Source organism: Sardina pilchardus, chromosome 2 (assembly GCF_963854185.1).
Source record: "Sardina pilchardus chromosome 2, fSarPil1.1, whole genome shotgun sequence".
In the NCBI taxonomy this organism is placed as follows: Eukaryota; Metazoa; Chordata; class Actinopteri; order Clupeiformes; family Clupeidae; genus Sardina; species Sardina pilchardus.
Window position 1 is genome coordinate 34,424,768 of NC_084995.1, and position 21,600 is coordinate 34,446,367.

Genomic DNA, 21,600 nt, shown 5'->3' on the forward strand with positions numbered 1-21,600 from the left:
CCTGCACCGTGGCCTTGTCACTGGAACGACAGTAATTGGGTTCTGTAACAGTGTCGCAATATTTCTGAGCAAATCACGAATCACTTTGCTGTAAAGGTTCCGCCCTCTTTAGAGTACGGAAGTTAGGTTGATCCACAGCGACAAGCAGGTATGAGTTTTGATGCTACGCTACAACTTGTTTAACTGTAATAAATTAATTATTAGAGTGGCAACATACATTATTCGAATTGGCTGGGACAAACTGCATCTGTAACAAAATCTGTTTGTTCACTGTCCGAGCCACCTGCCTGTAAGACGTGTTACAACATTTCTTTGGATGCTGTTAGTGTTGCCAGCTAGCACGCTGCATGATAGCACAACCGATGATGATGATGGTTAGCCCAGAAACGTTAGCCTGTTAGTCCACTAGTGTCCAGATAATTGGTTTGCTAGTTCAGACATTGACGTGGCTGATCTATCAGTTTCGATTACCCATTTTGACTTTACAGTGGATAAAGTCAGTGCCACTGTAAAGGGCTACTTCCACGTTACATCACCCATGTGTCGGGAGAAAATGATTTCTGTAGCCTACAGTATCTGTATTACATTGTATCTCCCAACGCATTGGAAATGGGTGACATTAACTGTTAGCTAACTAGCAAAGCCATTTGGACTGGTTGGGAGTGAAACATCTATTGATGATGAAAGCTGTTGGCGCTTAGCCGTGCCAGCATTTTATTTGGAAGTATTGTTTTTGGCACAAAGCAGCATGTAGAGAGCTTCCAAAGCCATTCATACGATTGTTTTCCTCTCCACATGTTGTTCTAGTGTGTCTCTCACAACCCTGTCTGTCTGTCCGTTATTTTGCATCAAATATTCAGGATTTCGCTGTTCAAGGCAACGAGAAGTACACTCCGACTTTGCAAGTGGGTGTCTACCTGTCATTCTTATCGTCACACGGTGTCATTCAGCCACAGTACTAAAGTGCCATCAGTGAGAATGCCCCTCACGAACAAGTCCAAAAATGCCGAATGTAGTGCAGCTGCCGCGACGCCTGGTTCGGATCGGGGAGAGGGACAGCAGCTCTCACAACCAAGAGACCAGGATGTGCCTCCTGGGGATGGGGGTGGAGAGGACAGTCAAGGAGATCCGGAAATTGTGAAATCTCCCAGTGACCCAAAGCAGTACAGGTAAAGCTCTATGAGGTCAACAAGTTATCTAGTGCGATTTTGGCTTGCTCACTGACTCATCTGATACAATTCTGAAATTCTTTACAGTCTCTCACATCTCTGAAGATCATTAATAATCCTATTAGATCACTGTTACTGCCATGGTTTGAGTAAAGCTCTTGCCAAGTTGACATGGAATTTGATCGCACACTGAAAGGCTTGTTTCATGTTAGAATGTAAGCAGATACCCATGTTTCCTCTCTTGTCATCATAGCGTTGCTTAGATTGGGACTACAGTAGGTGTCTATCACACTGTGAAAGAAGATCTGTTGAGTGTTGTCCCTTTTAACCCATTAAGCTACTGTATGGATGGACAGGATACAGCACAAACTGAAGATTCTGTCTGAAACTCATACACACTCTCTCTCTACGTCTTTGAAATCCAGGTACATTGTACTCGGTAACGGCTTGAGAGCTCTCCTTATCTCAGACTTCAGCGGCAAGGCGGCCTCCGAGGATGATGATGAAGAATCTGAGGAGGAGGAGGAAGAGCAGGAGGAGGAAGAGGGGAGTGCTGAGGAGGGTGACTCGGGAGAAGGCACCGACGAAGAGTCGGAGGAGGGAGATGATGAACAGGACAGTGACTTTGAGGACCTGGATGATGAAAATGACACGAGAAAGAAGAAAGCAAGCTCTGAAAAGCAGGTCAGCAAGCCAAAGAGATGCTCAATACATAGAGCTGGGAAAGCATCGCTCAGTAATCCCTCAGTCGCACACTGCATTGCACTGAATTGCACTAAATTAGGATTGTACACATTCCCTGTATTATTTACAACATTGTTATAGCAGTGCTGCATTTGAGAGCGTAATGAGTCATTACTGATTTCAAATAGTGTCATGCAATTTGTGGCCAAGCTCATTCTGCTACAGCAAGCCGCCACTCATAGGAAACCATATTTAAAGATGAACTCAAAGTCTGTTGTTTGGTTTGGTTTTCTTTTTCATTACACTGACACATACCTGCAGCTTCCTGTAGATGTGAGCCAGGTCGATACTGAGATTCGTGCCCACACAGTAGGACCCTGTTAGCTTCTCTGTCACCAGCCTCCCAGTTTAGACACTGCCTCTGTGAATGATGCAATGGGGTAGTTATTACATGGTATTGCGTTACATGAGATGGGGAGTGGGAGGTGAACATGTAGCTTGTACCACAATTATTTCTGTGTGCTAGCAAGGCTGTTTGTGTGTCAGAAGGTGATTACATTAGCAGAGTACCAGACTGATGTTTTTTTTTCTTTTCTTTTCATTCTTCCCTTTTTGTGATTTGAATTGGGAAGTAAGTTGTGTGAACAAGTCATCTTCTGAAGAGGAACTGGCTAGAGTTGTATTGATAACAATGAGATGAGCTGCCAGACGTAATGGATCTGTGGCTTTGAAACAGGCTTGGTGGCGGGGTTAGGGGTGTTTTTCTGTTGTGACTGTGAGAGTCGCTTTGTCTGTCCGTTGTGTTGTGTTTTGTAGGCTCTCACGAGTTCCCTTCTCTTTTTTTTCTCTCCTCTGCTGCACCAGTCTGCTGCTGCACTCTGCATTGGCGTGGGGAGCTTCAGCGACCCCAATGACCTGCCAGGACTAGCCCATTTCCTTGAACACAGTGAGTCGCTACAAATGGATGAAACATTTGGGTGTCGTCCAAAACATACCAGTTCTGCTGCTTCAGAAAAGTTTTTTTTCTTAATACTTTCTTGCTTGCTTTTGTAACCCCCCCCCCCCCTCTCTCTCTCTCTCTCTCTCTCTCTCACCCTCCCTTTCTTGTTCCTTTTTTCTCCCTCACCTTCCGCCATCCTCTATCCCAGTGGTGTTTATGGGCAGTGAGAAGTATCCATCAGAAAATGGCTTTGATGCATTCCTGAAAAAGCACGGCGGCAGTGATAATGCCTCCACCGACTGCGAGAGGACGATATTCCAGTTTGATGTGCAGAGGAAACACTTCAAAGAAGCCCTTGATAGGTAGGCCATACTGAATGTCTGCAGTTTCTTATCCTCGGGGGAATCGCATGTGCTTTTGCTGGGAGATCGAGTCACAAAATATAGGCTGAATCCCAATCTCTCCCCTCACAATCTCGCACACTTTGATGTGCGTTCCCGTGAACTTCGTGAGGGTTTAGGGCTGTCCCACTGCGAAACTGTGAAGTGCTTGAGGGCTCGCTCACACCCTTTCTGTGCTCTCTCAGTAAGTCTGCATCTATGCACACTTTACTCGAGGGAATTACCTACAATTCAACACGGGGTTACCCAAAGGGAGGCTGGAGGCTTAAAAAAAATTAGTAAACAACTGCCATAAAACGGAAACACGTTTTTTTTGTGTTGTCAATTTAACGATAGGTCACAGATGCTGTTCCATTCCTGTTAGTGTTTTGAACCCTTACACCTTCGCAAACTTGATCACTTACGATGTATGTTAGTATGTAAGGCTTTGAGGGTTCAGGGCTTATGGATAATCAGGATTCAGCCATAGAAACATCTGCACCTAAAAGTTGAATGAGGAACACTTCTTTAAAACTAATAGAAGCTTTGCAAATATGTTAGGCACAGTCAAAAGGTGTTGCTCTCCATTATTTGGTAGTATTCACAAACAGCATGCAGAGATGTCTGCAGTGCACTGGTTATTATTGTTGGATGGAAATACTAAGGCCAGATTCTCATCACTGTTCAACTGTTATGCTAGGAAAAGCAAATGCAATGCAAATGGTGAGGCCTCACTGTCCTCACCCATTGACTTCTGAATGGATAGACCGAACAGAACTGTTATACAGTGTTGAAATGTTGGTCAACAAGGCCACAAAAGGAAATGAATCAGAAATCTCACAAGGCCTCAAAACCTTGTCCAAAAAGACCAGCCAGAAAAGCTTCTAACTCGTCTAAATAAGACTTCCCATTGTTCAAAACATTGTATCACAAAAAACACAGCAATATGCATGCATAAGGAGGTTACAGACAAAGGTCCTTAGTTTCATTTTTTGTTACATTTAGAACATGATTACACATCCTTTGTCTAGGATACAGTAATATCATAATATCAAGTGGACTCTGCCCACCTTGGGCCTTTAACCACACGTTTGCCATGCTTTGAAGCATGTCCTTTATTATGTGTATGTGTATGTGCAAGGGTGAGTATGACTACTGCTTCGGTATTTTAACGAAGGTTGATGGTCTTTGATGGTCAGTGTTGAACACAGTTTCTTCAGAACGTATAGCTACACTGCATGTTCGATAGGTAACCTTGCGTTAGTTTTGAACATATGTTTGTATTTGTCATGTAATACTAGGTGGGCACAGTTCTTCATATGTCCGTTGATGATCAAAGACGCCATTGAAAGAGAGGTGGAAGCTGTAGACAGCGGTAAGGGAACTTCCAAAACCATTGCATATGATGATGTCCAATCGGCTATCGTTCTTATTGTTGATTGTGATTGCATGGTTTCCTTCAAAGAGTACCAGCTGGCAAAGCCATCCGACTCTCATCGTAAGGAGATGCTGTTCGGTGGTCTGGCCAGGGAAAACCACCCCATGGGAAAGTTCTGCTGGGGTGAGAATCACACTCTTTCACAATGTGAAATGACCCAGCGTGAAAACATATGCTTGATTCCCGTATGCTTGGTTCATAAGTGCCCTCAGTCTACGACCTGTTAAAGGGATATTCCGCCATTTGTGGAAATACGCTAATTTTCCACCTTCCCTCGAGCAAAACAATCGATATTTACCTTGTTCCCGTTCATCCAGCCATTCTGTGAGTCTGGCGATACAACTTTCAGCTTCAGCCTAGCATAGATCATTGAATCGGATTAGACCATTAGCTTCTCGCCTGCTAGCTTCATGTTTAAAAGTGACTAATATTTCTGGTAATTTTCCCATTTAAAACGTGTGTCCTCTCAAGTTAGAAAGTGCAATAAGACCAACTGAAAATGAACCCTGCCGTTTTTCTAGGCTGATTTGACATGGAACTACATTCTCATCTGGCGTAATAATCAAGGCAACTTGCAGCTACTGGCACTACTACTGCTTGATGTCTATGGGGACTATTTTCAGATGCTGCGTACGATATCACTGCGCCTATGGTACGTTTGCAAGTTGCCTTGATTATTACGCCAGATGAGAGTGTAGTTCCATGTCAAATCAGCCTAGAAAAACGCCAGGTTTCATTTTCAGTTGGTCTTATTGCACTTTCTAACTTGTGAGGAGACACGTTTTAAATGGGAAAATTATCAGAAATCTTAGTCACTTTTAAACATGAAGCTAGCAGGCGAGAAGCTAATGGTCTAATCCGATTCAGTGATCTATGCTAGGCTGAAGCTAAAAGTTGTATCGCCAGACTCACAGAATGGCTGGATGAACGGGAACAAGGTAAATATCGATTGTTTTGCTCGAGGGGAGGTGGAAAATTAGCGTATTTCCAAAAATGGCGGAATATCCCTTTAAATTCTAAGAAAGAGTGCTGATGTTTTTGTTTTCTTTCTGGCCAGGAAATGCTGAGACTTTGAAGCATGAACCCAAAAGACAGAAGATCAACGTTTATAAGCGTCTTCGCCAGTTCTGGGAGAGATACTATTCGGCCAGTTACATGACCTTAGCCGTGCAGTCTAAAGGTGTGTGTGCTAAATTCTGCCTTTTTTCATTCCCTGTCCAAACCAAAGGGGTGCCTTGACTCACAGATGGCCCAAATTCTATTTCCCCCTGCCAACATACTTGTGCTGCTTTCCCTTCTCACAGAGAAATTGGACACTCTAGAAGAATGGGTGCGGGAGATCTTCAGTAAGGTTCCAAACAAGTGAGTTGAGAGACATACTATGGCCAAGTCCAAGTCTGTGCTGGCTTTGTCTGACTGTATCCTCTGACATGGTTGTATTGACACGGTTATTTATTTATTTTCCTTTTTAGCGCTCAGCCGCAGCCTAACTTCTCTGAGCTGGTGGATCCTTTTGACACTCCAGCTTTCAACAAGCTTTACAGAGGTCTGTCTGTAAGCCATTTCCTTTTTAGGAAACGGTGTTCTGAACACTTTATTGTTAACCATGTTATGACACATGATGTTTTACAAAAGATACATTGCTATTCCTTAAGATCACCCATAAATGTCAAGTCAAGTCAAGTCCGTTTATTTGTATAGCGTGTAGTTGTTGCTTCTCTAAAAGTGTTAGTTCAGTAACGGGTTGAGCATGCCATGCACTGATGAAATAGTATATTATACCTGTGGCATGCAATATTTGGGCTAAAGTTGTGTGTGTGTAATAAATATGCCATTGGAACCCCGTCTGTGTTGCAGTGGTGCCTGTTAGAAAAGTTCACGCCCTCACCATCACCTGGGCCCTGCCTCCTCAGGAAAAACATTACAGGTGAGAACACTGGGAATCTCCACCAATTACAAAGCTATCCACCATTTCAAGGTGGTCTAAACAGCTTCTTTTTTGTCTAAACTCAAACCTGGCTTATGTGTTTGTTCCCAGGGTAAAACCCCTCCATTACATATCCTGGCTAATCGGCCACGAAGGAACCGGCAGCATTCTGTCTTTGCTGAGGAAAAAGTAAGTGTCGTCTTGTCCAGACGCGCGAAGGAAACGCTGTCCTCTAACTAATCCCGCGCGGATTCTGAAATTCTGCTTCTCGTGTGACAGAAACGGCAAACCTCTCTCGTGTCTCTGTCTCGCCCCCTCAGGTGCTGGGCGCTGGCTCTCTTTGGGGGAAACAGCGAAACCGGCTTTGACCAGAACACCACCTACTCCATCTTCAGCGTCTCCATCACGCTGACTGACGAGGGCTTCCAGAACTTCTATCAGGTCAGTGCATGCCCTCCAGCTCAGAGACCCACTACCCATAATGCACTGCCTCATTCATCCTGCTTACAGTACACTGAAGTCCTCCGACATTAAAAAATTGAAGCATTCCGAGATGACCAGACATGGCTTTAACCCAAAGGCTCCCAAACCTTACATGGTATATTGTACAAGTCACACTTAACATCATTACAGTGGTGTGGTGGCCTCCGCCTCCCCCCCCCCTTTCTCCAGTATCCTTACTGAAGTAAGTGGAGCAGGTTTGATGCATGTGTGTCTAATAGGATTAGTAGGGCCCTGAGCCAGACAGGAAGCAGGTTAAAGCAATCCAGTATCCATTATCCACTGGGTTTATTCAGTCCTATCGCTGCTTAACGCTCCCTAATCAAGTTTAGTGCCTCACTCTGCTCCCCTCCGAAAAAGCCTCAGTGGTCTTCAACCGGCCACGCTCAAAAACGTTAAACTCACGGGAAAGGGGGGAGGCAATGCTTGTCATTTCTGCTGCACTTAGCGTGTCACAGGGCTACAGGGGGGCTGTCATGTTCTGTTGCCCGAGGTGATGGGGTTAGATCGGTCCTGATATGAGATGTGGGTCCTGGCTTCTTTTGCAGGTGGTCCACCTTGTGTTCCAGTACATGAAAATGCTACAGACCCTGGGGCCTCAGCAGAGGTAGGTTACCTGCAGTATTTTTAGAGTAGAATAAGGGCCTCCACTCCAAGTCCACACACCTGGCCTATAAATGTAAAGGACAAAACTGAACATGATAATTGTGTGTCTGCTGGCTCACTGATTCATTCTCTTCCTCTTTCTGCGCATGGTTTCAGAATATATGAGGAGATTCAAAAGATTGAAGCAAATGAGTTCCACTATCAGGAACAGGTACAGGTCATTCTCTTATATTTGTTATAATTCACTGCATGATTTTGAGAAAGTGATACACACTTTGCTGACATTGGATGCTCTACAGACGGATCCAATTGAATATGTGGAGGACATCTGTGAAAACATGCAGCTGTTTCCAAAGGAGGACTACCTGACAGGAGACCAGCTTATGTTTGAGTTCAAACCAGAGGTACTTGACATGCTTATTACAGCCTTTGTGCTTTTATCATTGTTTCTCCAAGGACTGCACCTCAATAGAAGCTTCTTATTCCAAACCATATCATTGAGTATAACAGGTGTCCTTCAGCTGATAATGTGGTAATAGTAAGACCTTTTCTAATCACAAGCCAATTCTCTTTTACTGGACCCTCACTTTCTGTCTATTTCTCTCTCTTTCTCTCTCCCTCTTCCCTCTTCTATCCTCTCTTCACCTCCTCTTCTCTCTTACTGTCTCTCCTTATGTCTACTCTCTTCTTCCTCTTCTCTTTCCTCTCCTCTGCCTCTCTCATTCCTCCTCTCCTCTTCTCTTCTGCTCCCTCATTATCTCTCTATCTCCTCTCTCTCTCTCTCTCTCCTTATATCTACTCTCTTTTTCCAGGCCTGATAGAGTTCAGGCATGGTGCCTGAATTCAGGCTTAAGCTCGGCCATGTACGATGTCAAGAAAGGCTATTCTCTATATTGTCTTTTGAAGGTATTTGATCATTTTAGGCACATATAATTTCCTGTTCTTGCACTTCTCTTTCCTCCTCCCCTCTCCTGCCCCCCCCTCTCTCTCTCTCTCTCTTTCTCTCTCTCTCTCTCTCTCTCTCTCTCTCTCTCTCTCTCTCTCTCTCTCTCTCTATCTCTCTATCTCCCGTCTCTCTCCCTCTCAGGTCATCTCTGCTGCTCTGTCCCTGCTGACCCCAGACAAGGCCAACCTGATGCTGTTGTCCCCGGAGCACGAGGGCCAGTGCTGCCTGAGGGAGAAGTGGTTTGGCACGCAGTACAGCATCGAGGGTGAGCCCCACTGGGCTAACGTGTGAAATGATTTACAGGGCGGGGGTCAAGAGTTGGCTAACTGTAATGCTCTGTGACTGGTGGCTAACAGAGATCCCTAAGAGTGAATCTTAGCACTTGAATGCCACGTGTTGACTGAGAGGTAAAATGGTTTTCTTAGCCTGACAGTTCTTGTTGTCTCCTGGCCTCTGTCCACTGCAGATGTCCAGAAGGAATGGACCGAGCGCTGGACAGGCGACTTTGAACTGAACCCAGAATTGCACCTCCCAGCTGAGAACAAATTCATTGGTATGTGTGTATGAGAGACGGCATTATTTATTTAGGAGAAAAGGCAATTGAGCGGAAGTACTGTGATGGACTATATAACCCAGTAGCATGATGCATGAAGTACCTATATTGTGGTCTAGTTTGAACCAATTAGCATTTTGTCTTAAAGTGTACTGCAAGTGTTGATGGTCTACACTCTCTCCTACCAGCAACCGATTTTACGCTGAAAACATCGGACTGTCCTGACACGGAATATCCTGTTAGGGTGGTCAACAGCGATAGAGGATGTCTTTGGTATAAGAAGGACAACAAGTTCAAGATACCAAAAGGTATTTGTTTTCTTTGAGAGGCTCACTGATGTGCTATTAAAATGAGATTTCAATTATTGTTGTTTTTTGTGTTGGTGGTAATTTTTGCGTTCGTCTTCAGCATATATCCGGTTCCACTTAATCTCACCTGTGATTCAGAAGTCTGCAAAAAAGTAAGTGCATCTAAGTGCTTTGGATATAAATGATTGTATTATGATGATAGAGGGAAAAGTTCCACCTTTTGTTTTGGCAAGTCTTATTGTTCAAAGCACAGCGTATACTGTCTAGAATAGTACAAGTTTGGCATAGCAATGAGTGTAGGATGATTTGTAAGGGTTCACTGACAGATAGATGTGAGATAGGGCTCAGTGGCAGCTGTTTGGTGGTTTTTCTACATACTCACCAACTGTGAAGTGTTCTGTATGAAACTACCCAATGTCAGTAGCTTACATTCTGGACAAAGTGCAAAGTCTGACAAAATTCTGACAAAACATGAATTATTACTTGCATGAATTAGCTATTGTGTGGTATCATGTTAATACTTCAGTGTCTTACCTATGATGTTAAAGTAGTAAATTGACATTTCCAAGTTTTCAAATTAGCTTTAATTGGACTTGAGACTTTGCATTTGCATAAGGAAGGTTTGTAAAGTGGATTTACAAACCTTTAAACCTTACTAAAGTCCACGCTGCTCATGCTTGAGGTTAGCACGTTTGCCTGCTCTACCCAAATCAGCTGAGTTGATCTGACTCCAGGCTTCCTGCCCCTGTTCCTGTTCCTGTTCCTGTTCTGTCTTCCTCAGCCTGGTGTTATTCGACCTCTTTGTGAACATCCTGACGCACAACCTGGCCGAGCCGGCATACGAGGCCGACGTGGCACAGCTGGAGTACAAGCTGGTGGCCGGGGAGCACGGCCTAGTCATCAAGGTCAAGGGCTTCAACCACAAGCTACCTGTGAGGAGACACGCGCGCGCACACACTCACTCACTCACTCACACACACTCACACAGCCAACAAAACACATGTAGTCATATGTCAATTAAAGCACAAAAAGAGCCCAAAAATTGTCAATTGAAGTAGAAAAAAAATTAAACAACACCAAAGCAGATGTCTGTGTCTGTGTTAGCATTAGAATGCACAGACAATTAATGTTGGTTCAGAATTCCAGTGCATGGTTGCCTCTGAGACACGGCCTCTCGTCTCGTGTTGTTTCAGCTGCTGTTCAACCTGATCGTGGACCACCTGACGGACTTCAGTGCAGCTGCTGATGTGTTCACCATGTTTGCTGAACAGCTCAAGAAGACCTACTTCAACATCCTAATAAAGCCAGAGAAACTAGGAAAGTATGTCAGACGTCTAAATATGGCCACCTTCCCTCTTCAGCATAATGTATTCTTCTTACTTTTCCTCCTCCAAGTTACTTTTTTGTACCTTGGGGGCCTACTTAGTTCCACCAACACCTGCAGTAGACACAAAATAGCATCTAATCCTCTGTAGATGCTATCTCTATGTCGGTTCTCCACATTTGCTTTCTGTGTTCTCCTCCCCTCGACCTCAGGGACGTGCGGTTGCTGATCCTAGAACACGCGCGCTTGTCCATGATCCAGAAGTACCAGGCTGTTGTGGACGGCCTCACCGTCGCTGACCTCATGGACTTTGTCGGCGGGTTCAAGTCCGAGCTGTATGCTGAGGGCCTGGTGCAGGGCAACTTCACTAGCAGGGTGGGTGGGCGCTCTTGGCTCCTGGTTGAATAGTGATCCCTTTGCCATTGATATAAATACACTTGACATCTGTTGTTTCTACTCTTTGTTAACAGGAATCAATGGAGTTTCTGCAGTATGTTACAGAGTGAGTATTTGTTCTTGGACTTTGGGTGGGAATGAACAGTGTGTTGTTATACAGTACCTCTGGAGAACATCCTCTCCTCATTTGTTTTCAGGAAGCTGAAGTTCAAGAAGTTGTCAGTAGAGGTCCCTGTTCTCTTCCGAGTGGTGGAGCTTCCTCAGCAGCACCACCTTTGTAAAGTCAAGACTCTCAACAAAGGAGATGCTAACTCTGAGGTCACCGTTTATTACCAGGTGTGTCCGTCTCGACCACTCTTTTGTGTGTTGAAAGGAGTATTTATTTTGTTTTGATAATCAACTATGTGCTGCTCGCTGTCTGTCTGTGAATTCTCAATCCCTTTGTATGATGAGTCTCTTGGGATAGAAAACTATTCTGTGGAAATGTGATTTTAAACAAAGATAGTGCACCGGCAGTCTTTTTAATAGACCGTTACAAGAGCTTCTTGTGATCAAACACCATCCCATCGTGTGGCATTGCCTCTTAACCTTAAATTAACCTCACCTCATCAGAAACTGCCAAAGTGGGCTTAGATTGGCCCCCTTAAAAGTGTCTGTGTTTTGATAAGCTGCTTCACCTGCTCTCCTCTCCCTCTTCAGTCGGGGCCCAAGAACCTGCGGGAGCACACGCTGATGGAGCTGCTAGTGGTGAGTGGGCTGCGGGGGGGGGGGGTGGGGGGGCGATGGGGGGGGGGGGGGGGGGGGTCCGTCCCGTCGGCCAACCAGAGAGCCATCCCGGCCACTCTGCCTTGGGCTGGCTGTCCTCCAAGACCAACAGCCCTCAGGGGTTCTTGAGATGACTCTCTCTGGAATTAGATGGGGAGGAGGATGTAGAGTACTCAGCTACTGTAGTGCAGGGAGATAACTGTGTGTGTGCGTGCGTGCGTGCGTGCGTGCGTGCGTGCGTGCGTGCGTGCGTGCGTGCGTGCGTGCGTGCGTGCGTGCGTGCGTGCGTGCGTGCGTGTGTGTGTCTGGTGTGTGTGTGTTTGTATTTGTGTGTGTATGTGTGTGTGTGTGTGTGTGTGTGTGTGTGTGTGTTTGTATTTGTGTGTGTGTGTGTGTGTTTTGTTTGTATTTGTGTGAGAGAGTACTTTATTGATCCTAAAGGGAATTTTCAGAAAATGTCAATGTGTCTGTATGTATTCTGTATACGTATTCTACATCTCACACTTGCCCTTCTCTGTCCTCGTGTGTAGATGCACATGGAGGAGCCATGTTTTGACTTCCTGAGGACGAAAGAGACCCTTGGGTTCGTTCCAAATTGTTGTGTCTAGTCATTTCATTAGGTCTGCTTGTGTTTGTTTTATTTGTGGGATTGCATCTGCCGTGACCTTTTCATTGCTCCCCTCTCAGGTATCACGTGTACCCCACCTGCCGCAACACCTCCGGGGTCTTGGGCTTCTCCGTCACCGTGGAGACGCAGGCGACCAAGTTCAAGTGAGCGGCCCTGATTTAATTTGCAGTCTGCAAATCTGCTTACAGTAATGACTGCAATCACGGCTAAGAGGCGGATGATGAAGAGACAGCAATTACCCAAGATGTTAATTAGACGCTCAATGCATTGTTGCCTGTCTTGTAACAGTCCTAATCGCGTGGCAGCATTTTCATCAGCGCGGAGACGGAGGCTGCCTAAGCACTGTTGCCGCGGAAATGCCCCCGAAAATGGATTCTGTCGGCTCTGTTGTGTTTGATTTCATTTTCCTTTGACGCCTCTTTTAAAGTTCTGTGGAATTATAATACATTGCCTGTGCCTTTGTGTGTGTGTGCGCCCGCGTGCGTGTGTGTGTTTTTTTCCCCAACCTCAGTACAGAGCTGGTTGAGACGAAGATTGAGGAGTTTCTGGTGAGTTTCGGGGAGAAGATGACTGCCCTGAGCGATGAGGCTTTCAAGACCCAGGTGACGGCGCTCATCAAGCTGAAGGAGTGCGAGGACACGCACCTGGGCGAGGAGGTGGACAGGAACTGGGCGGAGGTGGTCACCCAGCAGTACGTCTTCGACAGACTCAACCGAGAGGTGCGGGGGTTCGCGCTCATGCGTAGTTATGAATGATGAGCTTTGTGTCAGCGATATGAAACAAATGACAGACTTGAAACACATCTCTTCTCTGTGCCTCCCGCTCAGATTGATGCCCTCAAGCTGATGACGAAGGCTGAGCTGGTTTCCTGGTACATGGAGCACCGGGGCCAAACCAGCAAGAAGCTGAGTGTTCATGTAAGCCCATAAGCCCTGACAAGCCAGACCCACATCAAGATGTAGGGTCTGGGAACTCACCGTAGGCAGGGCTCAATCGGAGGGGTGGGATAAACAGTTGTCTTTCAAATTCCCTCTCCGCAATAGGATAACGCTAAACTAATCATCTTCTTGTTTTTAAATAGCAGGATGCGTTACCGTCGCAACTTCTGGTCGCATGTCAGTCACCAAGTACACCAAACACATTTGGTAAAAAAAAGGGTTGAATTAGGGTTGATGATTTGGGGAAATATATTGGGATATATATTATTTGCGATATAATTTTTGAAAGTCGAGCTTCAGTTCAATATTTCAAATTTCTTTCTTCCAAAAACGTGTGATCCGTGAGAGTGCATAGTACATCAGGAGCACTCCTGTTAGGTTAGCTTCACAGTCTGTCACACAAGGAGGAGGATATGAATATAAAAATAATAGATGTGACCAGATTAACCATAATTGCATTAGTTCCAGTTGAGATTGTGAAAAAAAATCGATTCATTTTGCGGTTGTTTACTGAATCCCTAAAGATAGTACCCATCCAAGGGTGTGTTTCTACAAAAATTAGCCGTGTAGTTTCTAAACAACTGTGATTCAATGTAATTTGCGCTCTTGTAACATCTTGTAACACCTGTGTCTAGAAAGTGTTGTTTGATCAAAAATAGCAATATCCATCATTCAAAACACTGTCCCTTGTTAATGACGACAGCCTATAAGTTGATGGTAAAAAAATAGTCCTGTACATTTGCTACAGTATCTATAGAGCTACATCCTACATGGAAAATATTGAGAATGCACAGCCAACTTACAGTATAATGAATGTTTCTGACGTGTTGCAATATTTTTCTGAAGTGTAATTCAGGAGTAATTGGAAACCCAGGGAGCTAGATTACATTGATCGAAGAAGTATTATTCTTTCTAGTATTTGACCGGCTCTAGCTCTTACAACCCAAATGGCTAACAGTGCAAGTACTAAGGGCCAATCGCCAGACGTATCAAAAGCGCCATTTTTGAAACAGTAATGATGCTCCAAATAGCACCACACTTCTGCACTAGTATGAATAGGGTCCCTATACATAAAATGAAGCATCTTGAACTGTATGTGTACCAGACTGTACTTTAGTATTAAAAAATGGCGGTTTGGATGTGTTTGCCGATTGGCCCTCAGTACTTGCACTGTTGCTCTGTGGTAAAGCCTCAATCTTGTTTTTCCTTCGATCAATGTAATTTAGCTCTAGAGGAGTTGTTTGACTAGTGACATCTGTGTCCAAACACCATTGTGTCATTCCACTCCTGTACTCAAGATGAATTAATGTAAATTCACAACTTCGATAAGTGAAATACTCAGTTGGAGGGCGTTCATGTATGAATATAGAGGGTCAATCTAGTCAAACTAATGCAGTTAAAACGTTGACAACTGTAAAATATATAAAATATCAGAGTCAAACGGTTTGACTCAGATGAAGACTGTGGCGTCGAAACGTTAGTCACTACTAACGCTTTATGCGTGTTCTCTGGCATTTCCTGGGTTCAACTGCTGCTGTTTTTGATTGATTCCTGGGTTTTTGAATATTCAGCAATGGGCATGATTGAGAAGGTGGCTGGACCAATCTGCAGAGCAAGCTCACCAAAAAGCAATAGATGAATGGCACTCCTGTTAAAACGTGTTTTGAGGAAACAGATGCCCAATGTAGAGTGAAAAGCTCGGAGTGGAGTTAAAATGGTGGCTCTCTGTTCACAGGTGGTGGGCTTTGGGGTAGAGGAGAATGACCCACCCAGCGAGGAGCACAAAGAAGAAGAAGGAGGAGGTGGGGATGACGGTGGCGTCATCAAGTGCGCCGCTTCGTCCTCCTACGGCGAGGTGTCCAAGCTCACCTTCCTGCCCGTCTCCCCGAAGCTGGCCTCGGCCACCGTCATCACGGACATCCGCACCTTCACCGCAGCCCTGCAACTCTACCCCTACCACAAGGTCCTCAAATAAGCACAGCAGCCACCTCAGCGACCGACACAAGCACCCAGTCCCTGCTCCATCATCATCCACCACCACTCACCCGCGCACGGAAAAAACACCACAGGCGGTGGTTCACAGGCGACTTGGACAGTGGAGACGGCGAGTTGAGAGAAACGGGGGAACCCCTTTGTCACTCGCCCCTTGTTTGTGTGTGATCAGTCCATTGACACAACCCTACTTGAAAAAATTTGGAGAAATTTTAGCAAAGCAAAGTTGTGTGTGTTTTACTGATATCCTATATCTGCTGTGTTTTTGTTTGTACTAATGCATTGGCTCTCTATTACACCACTACTGGAGGCGGATCTGGCCTTAAAGATGGCCGTGCTATCATGGCAGCCAGTAGGCGATCACAGACTTGGTTCTGCTGTATTCGTGGGCATTCCTGAAGAGGTGAAGCTGCATGAGCAAAAAATCCGATGGCGAGATCCCCAGTTCATCATTTGCATAACTTCAGCTTGTGAATATGAGTGGCTTCAAGGTCACTGCTTAAATGAGGAGTGTTCAACCATGATACTTATTAAAAGTGCATTAAGCATGGCGACATGGTCTGTGGTACATTTAATTAACACATTTCAAATGTCGGCGGCGTCGGACCTGATGCATTGCTCCGCGGCGTCGCAGGCTCACGGGCGGAGTTGGCGCCGAGCCTGCCGAGGCCCCCCGGGGGGGGGCGCGGCGCAGCCGAGGACGTTCGCGTGCTGGCAGATGAGAGGCGGCATCTATTACGCTGATTCATGGATTCTCTCCTGTGCCTTTTACCCGCGCAAGCCCCGCTCTCTCTCTCCTGCTATGCCCCTGAGTGTCATGACAAACGAGCGGCTTAAGTGGTGGGAGATGTACTTTAAAAAAGAAAACAGTTAAACAAGATTAATAAATAAAGCACAAATTGGTAAGGCTGATATCAGCGAGCGTGGGGGCCTCGTGCCTTATGGCAGATATGGCTCGCGGGGCTCTTTTGTTTGTGCCGTACGCCGACTCTTCTTGCCTGCAGGAGCGCGTTCTAGCCGCTCCGAGGCTCGTTTCGTGCTCACGGTGACGCTAATCGAGTTTAGTGGTACAGAAACATGGCTCTTTCAGCCTTTACACCACCAGAGCGCGAGCTTTAATTTCCAACGTGTTCACTGGGGCAGCACTTAGAGACGAGGCTGGCTGAAGGTGCCACAGCTGTGTGTTAAGCAGAGGCACATTTCCCCCGCTCCCGCAAAGAACAAATGGAACGGCACGCCTCCACAGCCTGATCCTCTCGCAAACGGCATTATCTTTTCTGTCCATATGTCAGACCTTCTCGTCAGTATGTTCTTAGATAGAGTATTTGTCATGGAATGGGCTTTTGTAGTCATTTGATGTCGTAACTTTCACTTCCACCAGCATAAAAGTGGGCAAAATCAGGTTTAGGCCTAATCCCTTTTGCAAAGATAACAGCTAAACCTTCACATTTGACAGTGCACTAAGCTGTCTTGCTCTGTCTTACACCAGGGAAGAAATCCCTAATGTAAATTCAGGACCTCTGATTTTGTAATATTCTCCTTAAAATCACACTAATAAACATCACCTGTGTCAGAAGCCAACAAAGCAGAAGACAAAAAAAATAATGATAACAAATACAAATATCTAAATGCAATTTCCTCAATGATTGTACTTAATGTTTGGGATGTGTCTAGTATCACTTAGCCCAATGCTCCCAGCTCAGCTTCCACAGATACATTTTGTTGAACCAGAGTAGGTACTGTAGCACTGGCTCTTGCTGTCCCACCATCTGCCATGCTCTCTCTGATTGCTTGCTGCATCAGAGCAGTGAATCGCGGTGCCATTTTCCCAGTACAGTCCCATATGACCCACACTGATGCAGTGTCAACTCCGTTCCAGGCAGCTCTAACATGCGCTGCAAAAAAAAAGGTCATTAATATGGATGCATATGAAAAGCATTAGACACACTCACCGGATCATACAGGAGATGAAAACAGACAGACCTGCAGACAGATACAGTCGCTGGCACAGGCACTTATAGAAGCCTATGGCTCCATCCAAGCTTATGGAAGCCTATGGCTCCGTCTCACTCCGACCCACAGGGCTCGACTCTCATCGCTCACGTGTTTGGTTGCATTCACTCTTATCTCTCTGCTCATACTCGCCCCCTTGTTCACCATGAAGAGGCTCCATTTTGGTGGATGCTGTTCTAATGTTTTTTGCTGCAGAACCCTGCTAGGGATTATAATGAACTCAGGCAGTGATTCAGGGGCATGCTGTGCAGTGCTTTGTTGTTTTCTTCCTCTGTCCCTCTGCTCTCTCCCTCTTCTCTCTGTATACAGTATGTGTGCATTTCCTTACTTTACACTGTTGTGCAGCATTTGTCAGAAATACAGTAGGAAAAAATAACTGTGACTGCAGGTTGGCAGGTCTCATAACAGGTGTAGCAGCATTCCTAATTCCAATTTCTAGTTTCACAAATCTGTAGTCGCAAATTACCAATGTGTGAATGAAAGACAAAAGCATTGCAATGAAGTGGGGCAAAATGGGTTCTACCTCAGTTAAAAAGAGGCATAGAACTAAGCCCGAATGGTTTGACTACAAGACGGCCACCATTTAAATCAGGACTCTCTTGCAAAGTATCGCTTCTGGTTGAATTAGCACCTGTCTTAAATAGTCCCAAGGAGGGCCTGCTGTGATTTACTATGCGAGTGAGCATGACCAGTGTGGCGAGACAGATGATAAAAGTGCCTTATCGTGTCAGCGAGCCAGAGTACTTTAGTAGGCCATCCCACCAAATTGTATTCTTGTGGAACTTTAAGACCACTGTCTGCAGGCTCCCTCATCTCCTCAACATGGTACACTTTGTCACAGAAAAATACAGCAAGCATCTGTGAAGTGATATGTTTCAAGGGCTTAATTAGATAGACTATCTAAAACCAGCTACCAGTATAAGCTAGTTTCTGACTGTTTTCTTCATGCAGGGTTGTTAAGTGGGGGGCGCCACAAAGAGTATTTAAATTATGTTTTTTAATGCTAGTCCTAGGTTTAAATGGATGTACGAAAGCATGTGACGTCTGACAGTTTCATTAGGGTTGATTTATGGGACCATGCGCAATAGATATGCAGAAAGTCCTCTCGGTGGTAGTCAGCAGTTACAGCATCTGCCTGCTGAGAGACTGACTGGCTGGCTGAGGATGGTTGGTGTGGATCCTTAGGTCCTGATGGCAGGCAGCTTTCAGATGAGCACAAATAAGTGCACATAGCTTGGCTGTAATGTCTGTGAAGAGATGTGGTTAGTCGCCAATCATCCAGTTAGACCCCAGTGGCATGATCACTTGCCTGCTGTTGCTAGGGTTTTTTGTGTTCCAATGGTTCTATCTAGGTGTGGCAGTGTGGCATTTGATTTTATATATCGTGTTTTGCTTTCTTCTCAGTTGGTGTCCTTCTCAGGATGTTTTTGTCTTGTTAATTAGGATGTTGGTTTGTCCTAACTGCCCTCCATCAACAAATTGACAATGTAATTAATGTAGCCTAGTTCAGGAGATTTTTTTTTTTTTTTTTTTTTTTACAGTAGGCATTATTAGTATTTGCAATAATTTTTTTCTGTAGTAATATTGTCAAAAGAAAGGGAGCGTTTGCGCATTCTAAGTGTAGGCAGATACAGTTACAGGGGAGTTGTTGATGAGTTGATAGAAATTCTGTTTCAATAAGGTGAATAAAACTATTGACAAATCGCCTAAATATATCTTGTCCTATTCGTACTGTAGTCGAGGTTGTTCTCTAGGAGACCATGTGAAATGTGACGTAGCCGAACCGAAGGAGCCGATGTTTTAACTCCGGACCCCTGCAGCAGGCGCGTGAGGACTTCGTCCCCTGACCTCTGCCGGTCGCTGCCGCTGCTCAGACTGTTGCGTTTCCGTTAGCGCCCTACAGCGCTCCTGAGCTGCTCTCTGCATGGGTTGGATACTGAGCCGCAATCTGGGCTACAACACCAACTCGCACCTCTGCAATCACCAAGAAAATGCAACATCATTTCTCACACGACCAGCACAGCTGAGGGAGAAGGCAGACATGGTGAGGAAAATAATGCATACAACCAGTGATGATGCGACCGTGGTCATTTTCGAATAACAGAAGTCACAGTGTGTGTGTGTATGTGTATGTGTATGTAGCGGACAGTGGAGATTTTCTGCCAACGAAGCAAAGCATCGTGCAACCTTGTGCAGCCACCACGAGACGCAATCGGCGGCTGATATTTGGAATAATACTCCGTGTTTTGACAAAAGACATTCGCAGACATTGGTAATGTGACTTTAACGGGATTTTTTTTGTCTTTGCATGCGTGCAGATAATACCTGAAATTATTCTTTTCCCTGAGCAGCCAGCTAGAAAGTGTAACATGCTGTTGTTTAATATATCGATGGAAAGGCATGTGACTTCCAGTGACTTTACACAAGCTGCTATATGACCGTAGATACCAAGGTTGTTAGTTGATGGGAAAAAAATCAGAATAGATATTTTATTCAGTCAGTGCACACGGTTTCTTCTTACATTAGTCTACTTAATTACTGTCTGATTAAATGACAGAAATACCACTATGCCATGTTGCTATCATTTCACCTTGTTAAATGGCAAAAAGGAGAAGATGCCTGCTAACCTGTGTCTCCATGCACTTTCCATACATTTTCTATGCACATTTCAGTGTCTCCAGCACTAAGTGCTGTGGCAGTGATGTAATGCTTCCTCTCAGGGTAGCTGTTATACTGCTCATCCGGGGGGCAGATTGGCAAGTGTGTAAGGTAGACCCTCGGGGTCTCCGGGTGGCTGGCCAGTCCAGATCTCCATAACAGTCCATGCAGCATCTGATGTTTGCACATGTTTCCATGTGGTTTGTTTTTGCTGGATTTGCGGTGATCCCTTCTGCAGGCTATGGCTTGGCAGATGTGGTGCTCGTGGGAGTAGCGTGTCTTTGTGTGTGTGTGTGTGTGTGTGTGTGTGTGTGTGTGTGTGACGTGTGTGTGTGTATGATTGTGGTGGGTTGTGTTTCAAGCAGATGCCTTTAAACTGTGGCGTGTGAAGTTTACTAAGCAGCGTCCCCCAAGCAGGTCGTCTGTGCGGGTGACATCCCTTCAAAGTGCCTCAGTGCCTGACTGAGAGGGACTCTGAGCCGGTACAAAGTGCTGTCACAAGGAAGAGCATCCAGAGGCCCCTGATGAAACTGGGCTCTGTGTAAGCATCAAGTTGAATCAAAGCGCAGCAAACTACACTTCACTTCACGCTAGATCAAGTTGAGTCAGATCGTCTATACCTCAGCTGTAGAGCAGTTCGCATATCAGATTAGAGTTTACAATATAAGATTCTGTTTTCCACCCAGTCTTAAAACTTCATTATCAATTTCCTTCAGCTGAGAATCAGCAGCTCCTCAATAAAAACAGAACATTTGCGCAGTCGCCTTGCCAGCTCACTGTTCAGACAAAGACACAGAGACACGATCCACAGATGCACAGAAGGACATCCGTAGCCTTCCATTAAGCTCTGTTTTTAAAGCTTGGTTAAGATGCTGCGCTATTAGGCGATTTACTGGTGAGGTGTTTGCTCCAGGACCTGGCTGATGACAAGAATCTTAATTTTTTTTTGTGTTCCGGCATGGAAATGCTATTGCGTCTTGAACTTGCAAGAATATTCTAGGGACTGGTCAGTGTATGTGTCATGGTGCTTTATGAGGTGGACATAGGCGCTCAACTGAGTGTCATTGCTCTTATTTAGTTGAAGTCTTTGGAAGACAAATGGACTACTACAAGCTGTGTTTTGTGAACTCATAACTTAACTATCATCATCAAATGATATCCTATATCAACCCCCCCCCCCCCCCCTCTCTCTCTCTCTCTCTCTCTCTCTCTCTGTATGTCTCTTTGTTTCTCTCTCTCAAACACTCACACGTTAATGAGGACGTATTTGTACATGACCATTGGCTTTAGCACCTGCACATGGGGCCATGTATGTAATCTCAGATTCAGGATGGCCAGTAGATTTCTGGCAGTTAAAGGCCATTGGCCATAAGTAGAAAAATCATTGGCCCATATGATGGTTACAAGAATAAAATGTCATACCATTCATGTGCA

General features: G+C 45.2%; 2 protein-coding genes across 2 annotated transcripts in view; both read left to right on the forward strand.

Annotated features, from left to right (window-relative positions):
• The first annotated feature begins 116 nt into the window (after window positions 1-116).
• On the forward strand, window positions 117-16,049 carry nrd1a (nardilysin a (N-arginine dibasic convertase)). Its single transcript, XM_062528117.1, has 31 exons — window positions 117-148; window positions 861-1,169; window positions 1,595-1,853; window positions 2,718-2,799; window positions 3,002-3,155; window positions 4,475-4,548; window positions 4,639-4,734; window positions 5,669-5,791; window positions 5,916-5,973; window positions 6,084-6,157; window positions 6,469-6,538; window positions 6,650-6,727; window positions 6,859-6,979; window positions 7,588-7,646; window positions 7,802-7,856; window positions 7,945-8,049; window positions 8,733-8,856; window positions 9,058-9,144; window positions 9,333-9,452; window positions 9,553-9,604; window positions 10,234-10,384; window positions 10,646-10,773; window positions 10,989-11,151; window positions 11,247-11,278; window positions 11,370-11,508; window positions 11,872-11,919; window positions 12,468-12,520; window positions 12,625-12,708; window positions 13,077-13,284; window positions 13,393-13,482; window positions 15,239-16,049. The coding sequence occupies exons 2-31, from the start codon at window positions 979-981 to the stop codon at window positions 15,476-15,478; spliced, it is 3,318 nt and encodes a 1,105-aa protein (XP_062384101.1). The 5' UTR covers window positions 117-148; window positions 861-978; the 3' UTR covers window positions 15,479-16,049.
• A 3,423-nt stretch (window positions 16,050-19,472) lies between these two features.
• fam163aa (family with sequence similarity 163 member Aa) overlaps window positions 19,473-21,600 on the forward strand; it is a 12,400-nt gene continuing 10,272 nt past the window's right edge. Inside the window, exon 1 of the mRNA XM_062528127.1 lies at window positions 19,473-19,552. The gene's annotated coding sequence lies outside the window, so the exon portion shown is untranslated. The remainder of the gene's footprint in view (window positions 19,553-21,600) is intronic.